The 12,210-nt window shown below is 39.3% G+C and overlaps 1 protein-coding gene across 1 annotated transcript; it reads left to right on the top strand.

Moving 5' to 3' along the window:
* The first annotated feature begins 2,394 nt into the window (after positions 1 to 2,394).
* LOC146393969 (KH homology domain-containing protein 4-like) lies at positions 2,395 to 11,820 on the top strand. The gene is made up of 14 exons (XM_084928908.1): positions 2,395 to 2,655; positions 3,599 to 3,863; positions 3,961 to 4,080; positions 4,210 to 4,286; positions 4,503 to 4,555; positions 4,686 to 4,891; positions 5,427 to 5,635; positions 6,166 to 6,226; positions 6,492 to 6,549; positions 6,774 to 7,009; positions 7,280 to 7,384; positions 10,538 to 10,623; positions 10,707 to 10,825; positions 11,291 to 11,820. The coding sequence occupies exons 1-14, from the start codon at positions 2,627 to 2,629 to the stop codon at positions 11,419 to 11,421; spliced, it is 1,755 nt and encodes a 584-aa protein (XP_084785034.1). The 5' UTR covers positions 2,395 to 2,626; the 3' UTR covers positions 11,422 to 11,820.
* Positions 11,821 to 12,210: the final 390 nt, after the last annotated feature.

The raw sequence follows: 12,210 nt of genomic DNA, 5'->3' as shown, positions 1-12,210 counted from the left end.
ATTAGTTTATTCTTTTCTTTTGACTTAATTTAAATAAAAGGTTTTCAACATTTTGTGAAGCATCTCAAACTACATGGCAGCCGGATAACACCCCGTGTGACACACTTCAATATAGTATAAAATAGTGAAAAAACAAACACAGTAAAATGTGACTGAGGCTACTTTTTTTCTGTAGCACTTTCTTTTTAATCTACAAACCTCGAGGAAAAATAAGACACATGTAAGATTCTTATTTTCATTTTCTTTTTGATCCTCCCACATATGATTAAAACAGGACTTTTTAACTCTGGTTCAAAGTACATACTCCTTAATTATTTTTTTAAGCTGCTTCATTGAGGTATTGGAGAAAGAATACGGTCTTGCTGGTTGGTAGGAAATGGAAAATAAACAACAGTCTTCAGTGTTTACATCACTTAGCCGACCCATATATCCACCACAACCTCCTCCCTTCAAGGTTTTGCCTTGCTACAGACAATGTAGTTCAACTTCCAACTTCTTTCCCAGCACATGGGAGTCAATAAGTCACACTGCTGCTGCTAGAGATCCTTGTCAGCTAAATATAAACACGGGTCATTTAAAGTTCATCCTCTTCCTCTTTAACAGAGTGTTACAAACTATTAATTTCTATAGAAACTGCTCATAACACACACTTAATCCATGCTGTTTGTGTGAACAGGTGAATATGTATGGGATGGGTTTTTTTTTTTGGCTACATTGAACATAGTCTCCAAGTACTTAAAGGAAATGCATGAAGGCTGCCAGTTCTTACTGTCTGTGCCTAAAGTACAGTCATACTAGCTGTCTGTTTAACAAAACTGTCCCATATATAGCCTGTCTGACGGATATATTGCGCTGGTTACTATATACAGGCAATAAACATCGAGCTGCAGGTACAAGCATACACACAACAATGACATGACGGTTTGTGCATGGTAAGCAGCAGAAATATGGCACTAAATTTTCATAATGTCTCAGGTGTAGACACAATAAGGTACGCAACGCGAGCAAATGCGGAACTGTACAAAAAGACATGTTGTATTTGATGCTTTCGGCCTGAGATTGCACGCAAAATGGGAAAATAAGCGCTTTATTATGGGCTCAAAATGTGGTCATAAATATTTTGTACTTGTAAAAAAGATTTGTGTGTGTAAAAAGAATTTGTGTGTGCGTAAAAAAGATTTGTGTGTGCGTAAAAAAGATTTGTATGTGTAAAAAAGATTTGTGTGTGGACTTAGAAAAAAACCCTGCAAGTTACAAGTACGAATTTTGACCCTATTTTTCTTCCTTTCATCTGATTGGTCAATGTCATGTCAATCACAAATGTAACAATCCAATCAGAGAACAGATGGGTTTGGCTGTCGGAGGGGCGCTTTTTTGAACTGCAGGTCCTTGAAGGGTGATACAGTTTGAAGCTGGAGGATCTCTATATAAATATCCGATAGCAGCTAGGTCCCCTAACTTTCAGTAGCTGTTGAAAGGAAAAAGTTGTGGTATATCAGTGGTTAGAAATACCATTATTACTTTAGGATTAGTTTAACACAAAGTCAGGGCTGACCCAGGACCATTGCTGTGAGTCACAGTGCGCAGCATAAAACTCCTTTCACATCAGACGCAGGATGTGCTGCTAATGCTAACTAAAAGCAAAGGATCCAGAATTTGTTACTGTATTTGTTGTGGGTTTTTGCAGCAGCTCTACCTGTACTAGATGCACCTGCTCCTTGTCTTTTCTATCTCTGACTTTATGTCCTCTACAAGAGTTTGTTTTTTTTGCTGGTTCTTCAAATGTTCAATAAAAACATGTATGCTAATTCATAACGAAGAAAGCTTTGTAATGAAGACTGTCATTTCCAAAACACTGCCCGCCCCCACCCCGCGGTCCGCAGCGCTGTTGAAAAGGCTGTGGAAGTCCCTATATTAAACACGTAGACCTGTGACACAAAAATCACCAAACTCGGACGACCACAGACTGTTTTCCTTCGTGGTGATGAAGGAAAACGCTGGGTTGGCATGTAAAAGGGCATTTATTCCCTTCAAAGACCTGCAGTTCAAAAAAAGCGCCCCTCCAACAGCCAAACCCATCTGTTCTCTGATTGGATTGTTACATTTGTGATTGACATGACATTGACCAATCAGATGAAAGGAAGAAAAATAGGGTCAAAATTCGTACTTGTAACTTGCAGGGTTTTTTTTTCTAAGTCCACACACAAATCTTTTTTACGCACACACAAATCTTTTTTACGCACACACAAATTCTTTTTACACATACAAATCTTTTTTACAAGTACAAAATATTTATGACCACATTTTGAGCCCATACATTTTGAGCCCATATTTCTTTTCTTTTACTTTATTTTAAATCAACGGGCTGAAAAATCTCGTGTCACTACTAGCATAACGCTACGTTAACCAGGTGAGCCTTCGTTTGTTATGAAGCGTACTGAAAGTGAGAGAGACTCTTCCAGAACATGAGGACAGCTGCGCTTCCGCCAAGTCAGACTTTGCGACAAGTCGTCAGAAGAAATCGCCGGAGCAGGAGAGAAAGAAGACCGATGGCTAAGGCCGTGTAGCTTTTGTACTGTATCCGAAAACTAGTATAAATTTACTATCTATTTAGTGGAGTTGTGCTATGTCTTCAGGAATGACGGGGCAAACACCGTGAGTGTCTGTTTAGTTTGTTAGAACTGAGTAGTCGTTACACAAGCTAACGCCACACTGCAGAGTTCACCGAACAGTAAGCTAGTGTTTGTTAGCTTAATCTGCTAACTGCCAGCACTACCATGGCCTGTTAGTAAAAGTTAGATTGCAGTGTGTTATTTGACGCTAAAAAATCCAACAACATACATGGGTTACTCTGAGTTTATGTGTTCAGTGTACACCAAAATTATATTTCATTGAAAAAACTCGTGAAAAAGTATCGTAACTTGATAGCTAGCTAGCTTAGCTCTCGGCGTCTAATAGCTTAGCAATGACTAACGCCGTCTTATTTGCTAATATGTTAGCTAACAGCTTCTACCGTTACCAGAATCCACAGATTTTACACACGAAAGATTGTTAAAACATTGAAATGCACCGGTATGACAGAGATGTCTAGTAACGCGGAATACGATTGGCTAAAATAAACAGCTATTCACCACGTTTACTGTTTAGCATCATCAGCGAAGTGTTGGGCAATTTTTCTTGTGATACCACAATGTATTAGTGTATCTAAACAGATCGTTATAGCACAGACAAAATGTTGTGCCGATACTTTAAATTCCAATGACTGGTCTGGACAGTGGTAATATGGGTGCTCATGTAGTATTTCTCAGGCTGTCCTTAGGTTAAAATACCTAGTCCCCTTTTATTTGACGTCACGGAGTTGTTTTTTGTTTATTTTTATTTTAGGCAAATAATAATAATTATAACTTTATTTGCGTAACACGTGTCAAAACAAAGTAAAGTATTTCCCAAGACATAATGGAAAACATTTAGGAAGAAATAAAGATGAAAAAGCGTTAGGTATAGGAATACTGTCAATAAATAATTTGATAAACTTGGATTGTTATAGTATTTGTTTCTTTTATATTTCTATATTTTCATTTTTATATCTTTTTTTCAGGTGCCTAACCAGCCGTTGGGATAAGCCAGCCCAGCCTAAACAGAGTGTAGACATACAGCAGCAGAAGAACAGTGAAAATGCAGCCCACCCTATCTCATTGTCAGGAGTCGTTTCTGGACCGAACAGCACAGTTTCCCAGGCACCAGAAACGGGAGGAAAATCTCCTCAGGGAGGAGTTGAAATGGCTGCAGCAATGGCTGCTAAAATAAATGCTATGTTGATGGCAAAAGGAAAGCTGTTGACTCCTCCACCATTACTTGCAAAGGTGTGCAGTTAGAGAGCTGCTTTGAATAACTGTATCATGTGTGTTTTTGTGGTTATTAATGGAGTTTAAGTTTTCTGTGTTATTTCATATATTTTAGACTCCTCCAAGTGTGCCTGTGCCAGCTGTTACAGAAGAGATGGTGGTCACTGAAGTCGACATAAATGATGTACCACTCAACTGCAGGGACCTTCTTACTAAAGGCAAAACACAGGAGGAGGTTGGTGGAAAGTGACCATAGCAGTGTTCCATTTAACACTTTTGTCACACTTTAAGAACTTTTAAAACAAGTTGTCTCTTAAAATATCTTTTTTTTTTCTTTTTTAAAATCTTCTTTTACCTTTTTCAGATTCGACAGTTTAGTGGAGCCATCGTTTCAACAAAAGGTCATTTCATGACAGAAGCTGAAAAGGGAATAGCAGGAGGGTATGTGTTTCAAGTCTTAATACTTTGTTTCTGCAAAAGTAGACCCCCACCCACCCACCCATTTGCATATTGTGTCTTAAGAAAATCTACATTAATTATTTACTAGAATAGTGAAGTTCATCTAATAAAAGTAAACAGACAAACCTGAATTAATGAGTTTTGCAGTGATAAAGAGGAGTGTAAAATGTTGTCCATGACCGATTTTCTTTCCTTTAGACAAAGACCTTTGTATTTGCACGTTCAGGGAAAGACCCAAGAACAAGTCAACAGTAAGTAGCACATTTTATTGGCTTAATATGCTGAGGCTGACATCATCTAATGCAATTCACAAATGTCACAGCATGTAACAATTGATGTGGCAGATGCTCAAATATCGGTCACTTTTCTTTGCAACATTAGAGGCTGTAATCAGGATAAAGGAGATCATCTCTGAGGATGTGATGAGGACCTCAGCAGCCTCGGGGGGACAGCAGGTGCCTGTAATTCCACCGCTCACTCTCTACCCTCAGCCGCCTCGACCTGTCGTTCCTCCTACTGTGCCACGGATGCCCAATACCACTTCAGTGCCAGCCCAGGGTCATCGACCAGCAGCTCCTCATTTAGGGGTAGGCAGATGATTAAAAATAAAGTCAAATTTGTATGAACTCATCACATCCTAAATATCAACAACTTGATCTTTAATTTTGTTATTTATGTCTCCTTAAGTATTGGACAAAGACAGATAAGCTGTACATTGTAACTAAAGGTTCAAGGCTAACAGTGCTTAGTGAGAAAGATTCTGTAGTCAGGCAGTAAACTGAGGGACACTCAGTAGTAGGATTGTTTATTTGGGTGTATAACAATGCTACATTACTCAAAATCTAAGATAAAGTTAGGGTTATGAAATATAAAATTAATTATGCAGACTAGGTTATTGGGAGTGAAGGTAAAGAAAGTGAAGCAAGTGGAGACTATGTTGCTTTCACTGATACCTGCCTCCAAAATTAAGGAGCAGAGAGAACGTCCCTGGTCTACAGTGAAAAGCCTTGGATTACTGCATCTGCTTACAAAGCACTTCTGCCTAATGTCAAGTATGATTTCACTAAACAGCCATAAGGTACATGGTATTGGTAAGGTAACCATGTCTTTATTTCTCTTCAGAGTTTTGTGCACACAAAGATTTTTGTGGGTCTGGACCAAGCGTTGCCTTCATTCAACGTGAAAGAAAAGGTTGAGGGTCCAGCAGGTTCGTACCTGAGTCACATCCAGACAGAGACGGGAGCTCGAGTCTTCCTCAGAGGAAAAGGTTCTGGCTACATAGAACAAGCATCGAAACGAGAGTCCTTTGAACCTCTTTATGTCTACATCAGGTATGTTCATTCTAATTGGAAGAGTCGTTAAATGACATATACACACATTCAGTATGTGCTGTGTGGTTTCAGTGTTAGAGCCTTGCTTGCAGATGAATGGTCGTTTGCTGCATGGCTTTTGCTAGTTTTACTAACCTGATGAACACTGCGCATCTGCAGCATGTGCTAAATGGTTCAGGTGTAGGCCAGAGTTGTCTCTTCAGACCATTGATGTGGGAGAGATCCAGAGGCACAGAACTCATCCAAGGAGATTTCTGCTTTTTGAAAAGACAAAACGTTCTGTAGAAACTGGAAAAACAGTTTTAATGCCGTAAATCTTGTAAATTACCTTTCCTATTGCTATTCCAACAGTCTAACAGCTTATTTTTGTTTTTTCTTTGCCAGTGAGTTGAGCTAGCACGTATTAAGCACAAGTTTTAAAGGTTATGGCACAGTGTTGGCTTCACAGTTGGTCTATGTAATGATAATATGTGGCTTTAGTCCTTTACTAAGTCTGTTACATCCTGTTTAACAATGGACCTTTGTTACAGCCACCCAAATGCAGCTGGATTGGAATCGGCAAAGAAACTCACAGAGAGTCTCCTGGAAACCGTAAGTACACACTGTTATCACTGTATTTGTGTCAGAGGGGATTTATATTGCATGAAAGTCTTACAGGAGGTGTAAGAAAGTGAAGCTACTAAAGCGTATAGTTTTCACTGATACCCACCTCCAAAAGTGAAAGTGGTAGTGTGAACCACCTGATCTCCAGAGATAGGTTTTGAGTGCTCTGCACCTACCCACAAAACTTTCTGATTATAGAGCTGCAGTTTTGTCTGGTTCATTACATCATTTTAATGTTTCTTTCATTCTTTAGGTGAGAGCTGAGCATGCACGTATGGTGTCGATATACACAGCCACAGGCTCGACACAGTGTGAGTATTCTTCTTAAGTCTTGTAACTAAACAGGCAAATTCCAACAGGGTGACCAAATGTAAGGTACTGACTAACTTCGTTCTCCTTGTGGTAATTAATCCTCCCGTGACGTCTTTAGTGGCTCAGCAATTGCTTGAAATAGTAGGTCACAGTTGTCAAAACACCCTGTTATTGATCCATGTGATATGTGCTATTAACTCAGGGTTCTATACTTTCATTTCAGCATACGCAGTACATGGATTTCCACCTAATAGCAATTACTCTAGCCAGGGGTCCTGGTATAACTACCCAGCAAATGGGTATGCTGGCGGCTATTCAGCGTATCCAGGAGCCACTGGTTATTGGAGTAAGGCAAATGGTCCCCCAAGTCATTCTAACTTGTCGACAAACCCTCCATCTTCTCAGGCAATGGTTCAGTATCCGGTGTGTCCTAGGAAACCGCATCCCTATCTTGTTCAGGTAATTATAAAAGTCTAAAGCTGCCACTACTTAAAGTTTCCATTTATTAGTCAGCTGATTTAGAGTGATACATTTTTAATTGCTTGTTGGAAGAGCCATCAAAAACTGTGACATCATATAGCTAAAACCACTGAATAGATTAATCAGTTTCCAGTTTCAGTGCAAGTGCAATAAGACATGAAAGTCGTCGAGGTCTTTAGGAGGAGTTTTAGTTCTCTTAAAGTCCTGTGGCAGCATCAATGTGTATGTGTTGGTTTTGCCCTACCCAAGGATCCAAGCAGCAGTGAGACAGTGGAGCCTGAAGGATCTTTAAATACCCCCCCTGACTCAGGAAGTCCCAAGCATCAATTCCAGGAGGGGGCTAAGGATGAAAAGGTTAGCTGAAGAGTAACACCTGTACATATCACTAATAGATAATTCTGCCCATTTTAACATGACCATTACTCACCGATAAACCTGTCTGAATTGCAGCTGATTAGTCCGTCTGGTTTTAAACAGAGAAGCTTCAGGCATCACTGCTAAACAACCAACATTGGACAGAATTACACATAATTATAGCTCATGAAATTATTGTATGAAAATATTAGTTTCAGTTTGTTCAGCATAAATACTGACCGTCTCTTTTGTTTTCTGAGTTGTTTACCAAGTTACACAAGTGTTTAAGCTGAAAGTTATTGTCTGTAATACAAATGACCATCAAACGGAGCTAAGCAGTGTTTTTTGATCACAGACATTAGTTTCATCTGTATCACTGTGTTAATTAAAAAAAAAAAAAAGATTAATACAGGGAGGGGATCTGTGACATCTGCCATTGTTATTTATGTTTTCGGATTTTCAATGGTGTCAGAAATATAGGCAATCACTATTGTGCTAATAAAACACCAGCAGTTCCACTCTACATGTGCATGATTATTTAGAGCCCATGCTGGAAAAAGTATGTGTTAAAGTATGTCCTATTATAGGCCAATCTCGAAACTTCGATTTTTATCGAAAATTTTAGAGAAAGCCGTCTTTCTCCAAATACAGGCTTACATAGTTGCAAATAATATTACTGACAAATACCAGTCTGGCTTTAAGCCACACCATAGCACTGAAACGGCCCTGCTAAGAGTCTATAATGATCTTCTTGTATTTGCTGACTCTGGTCGCCCTGCCATTTTAGTTTTATTGGATCTGTCTTCAGCCTTTCACATGGTTGATCATAATATACTCTTGAGGAGGCTAGAGCATGTTGTAGGCATCAAGGGTTCTGCCCTTAACTGGTTTAATTCTTACCTCACAGACAGATCCTTCTCTGTTGTGATGGGAGGATACTCTTCCTCTGTTGCCCCTCTCTGTTGTGGTGTGCCCCAGGGGTCTGTATTGGGCCCTTTATTATTCTCTTTGTATATGATACCCTTGGGCTCCATATTTGAAAAATACAATATTTCTTATCACTTTTACGCTGATGACATTCAAATCTATTGTCAACTGACTGATGATTTGTCAGCATCATTGTACAATTGCCTGAGAGAGGTTAAAGATTGGCTGTCAGATAATTCTCTCATTTTAAATGAGGAAAAAAACTGAAGTTATGGTGTTCGACAGCCATATTCCTTAAGACCAGCTTGTTGCCCTGCTGGGGCCCCTAGCTAACTCTCTCTCTGATTCTATGCGTAACCTGGGTGTCTATTTGGATAGCTCCTTTAAGCTTGATAAGCAAGTATCATCTGTAGTTAAATCTGTTTTTTTTTTTTTTTTTTTTTTTTTTCAACTGCGCCAGATTTCTAAAGCGAAGCATTATATACCACACAGGGACCTGGAAAAACGTATCCACGCTTTTGTGACCTCCAGGTTAGATTATTGTAATTCTCTCTACTGTTCTCTCTTTGAAGGCTGCAACTTGTTCAGAATGCTGCGGCTCGCCTTCTTACTGGAACTAGAAAATTTGACCCTATTACTCTGGCTCTTGTTGATCTACACTGGTTACCAATCAAATATCGCATTGAGTTTAAAATCTTGCTACTCACTTTTAAAATCCTGAATAACATTGCGCCCAGCTACCTCACTGACCTCCTCAATCTGTACACTCCTTGTCGTGCATTAAGATCATCAGGTCAATTATTCTTGGCCCAACCTAAGTTTAGACTGAAGACCAGAGGCGATCGTGCCTTTGCTTCAGCTGCACCCAACCTTTGGAATAGCCTCCCTGCTTCTATTCGAGCCTTGGACTCTATCCAATCCTTTAAATCAAGATTGAAAGCATATCTATTTGACTTGGCTTTCCTGACCAGTTAATACCCTTTTAAATCTTTTAAATTTTACACTTTTAAATCTTTTATTAAATTTTATAAAATTTATTATTTTATTATTAATTTTACTGCTGTTTTTGTCTTCTTAGCGGATTTTGTATTTATCTAACTCTCCTGGTCTGTTAGTGCCTCTATCCTGTCTGTGCTAGTGCCCGATTTGTACCCTGTTATTGACTTATGCTGACTCTCCATATTACTGTGAAGCACTTTGGTGTGCCTTCGGGTTTTTAAATGTGCTATATAAATAAAACCTGTATTGTATTGTACTAACAACATGTTCCAATTAGGAAGATAACATTAGATTTTAAGTAATTACTGTTCAGTAAAGATGTGAAAAGTACAACCGGTTTGTTTTGGGGGGTTTTGGTTTTTTTTGTTTTTGTTTGATTGCATTTGGCCATAACTTTGGCTTGGATGAAAATCGGATCATGTTTTATCAGTGCTCAGTTCAAAAACAAACTTTATTGAAGCTGTAGTGCCTATCATCTCCCATCAAAAGCACTTTGGGTTTTAATTTGTAAGCAGATTTCTCTCTAGTTGCTCCCTACTATAGATCTGCCTTTAAATTCAGATATTTTAAAAAAGAATATTAAAGATTTTAATGCCTTAGTGCATGCAAGAGGTCTGTGTTATACAGCGGGGGAAATATTAATTTGATCCCCTGCTTGAATTTGTTAGCTGGCTCACTTAGAAACAGCATAAAAGTTCTGAAATGATTTACATGAAGATGAGTGAAATGAATATTTGATCTCAAAGTATAGCTTGACAGTAGTAAGATGTGTCTTTGTAGTTTGTCACCATGTTTGCACTGTTGTTTGGTCTTGCTCATGATGGTGGACAGGTTTAAATTGAAGTAACTGGACAGGTTTGCTTGATACACATAATGAGTTGAATGAGATCAGGAGTAATTATTTGTCATCTCTGTGCCACACAGCCTATCTGTGGGATCTGGGTTTTAGGGGATGGTCTATAACTTGAAAAATCTGGATTGTTTTTTTCCTGGTTTCTCTCCATTGCATTGGAACTACCATAAAAATTAGCAACTGTTCATTTCTTTGTGAGCAAACTTGCTGGATCTTGTTGCAGCCTTAGCTGAGTATCAAAATAATTTGAAGCAAATGGGAAGCTCTGAGTGTCTTCCAAGGTTTTCACATGCTAAAATAATTTTCTTTTGAGACAAGCTTTTTCTTTTGAAAGTTTTTAAAAAGGCTTGAATGTTCTGTATTTGTCTTTTTAGCCCTACGTCATCTCTCCAGAGGGTCCAGCTCATCAGGAGTCCACCCTTCCTGCACCCAGTGTTGGCGAGGAGAAAGAAGTAGAAAGGTCTGCTCATAGATCATCATTTTTCCCTTTGTATGTTCTTCGTGAGTCTTGTGTAGCGTAGATATTCATATTTTTCTGTTCAGGTTTCTGATGCCTCCCCCGCCACCTCCCTGCGTGGCTCCCGCCGCTGTTGCCCGCAAAAGGCCAAGAGATGCCGTGACGGATGATCCAGCGAGTCTGCCCAGCAGCACCGCGTCATTGGGTATGCTGTTCTTTATTTCGTAATACTCTGAGAGCCTGAGTACTCAGATATTTCTTCTGTGGTGTTGTCTGTTACATGAAATGGCATCTCCCCCCCGTGGAGCAATGGGGGAGGAGTGGAGACCTGTGTGAAACCTTCCGCTGGTGAAACTCACTAACATGCTCTTCTTGTATATGTTTTTTGTCTTTCCCTTGTTTTCTCTCTCAACATGTGTCCCTGGACCTGCCTGTTATGGATGTGTGATCTGCTGCCGTTTCATTTGATATCTTCCCTCCCCCTGGCTGTGGATCAAACGAACTCAAAAACCACCGCTAATATGGGGCTCCTCAATGGGTTTCCTTTTTGTTTTCTTCTCCTGCTTTGTCTCCCCCCCTTCTCTTTTCTCTTTTTCTCTTGCTCATATCTCCCACCTTTCTTCTACTTCTCTCTCCATTTTTCTTTTTTTCCTTTATTGTGCTCTTGCAGGTGTTCAAGACGAGGTGTGCGAGAAGAAGCCTAAAGTGTTCAGTGATACATCAGGGTTAGTGCCCTACGGAGGGGATTCCTCCGATGAAGAGGAGGAGAGGAGCCGCAGCAGTAAGACAGATAACTCATAACCTCTGCCCCGTCCCATCCCCACTGTCCAGGACATTCATAGACCACATTCAGTAGATCAGCAAGTTTCACAAACTCAAACCGCATCAAAGGAAAAGTCCACCCTTGTATCATACACTGTTCTGGCATGTTACACCACATTTACTACAAAGACAAATATATTTGCTGACAACTGCCTTTGCACAAAGCAGGGGAGAGTCCTTTTTATTCTTCGGTTTTTCAGAACAGATGCATTTTTAATTTTAAGCTCTGTCAGGATCTTGGAGACAGTTCTTTGAAAGTTTGTGTACCCCTTTTACTATTGACATACCTTTTAGATCAGGTAGCCAACCTTCAAAGCCCATCGGTCTTCATACAGCAGTCGTAACATGCTTTTAAAAAAAAAAAAAAAAAAGGACACATGTGGAAATAAAGGGGTTTTTTTGGGGGGGGGGGGGGGGGGTAAAGTGAGGGTGAGCGCATTCAAACTTTCTGCTGCCTGTGTAGAAAATGTAAATATAGAAGTCTAGATGCGAACTATTTCAGCGTCAGTGTGGATTTATGTTAAAATGTCACACCTCTTTGGGCTACATTTGTGGGTTTTTTTTATTTTCATTTTATTTATTTTTTTATGAAATAGTGATCTGATTGCAAATTCAAACACATCCTCATTAGCCACTTTATACAGTGTGTGGAAGTATTCTGGGTGGACTTTCCTTCTACATATGTGAATATAGCTGTATTATAATTTCAATTGTTTTTTTTTCCCCCTTTATTATTATTATTTTTTTTATTTTTTTTATTTTTTTTTT

This window comes from Perissodus microlepis, chromosome 1 (genome assembly GCF_051167445.1).
Source record: "Perissodus microlepis isolate ML-2025 ecotype Zambia chromosome 1, ASM5116744v1, whole genome shotgun sequence".
Lineage (NCBI taxonomy): Eukaryota > Metazoa > Chordata > Actinopteri > Cichliformes > Cichlidae > Perissodus > Perissodus microlepis.
This window is presented reverse-complemented; position numbering and strand designations above follow the sequence as displayed.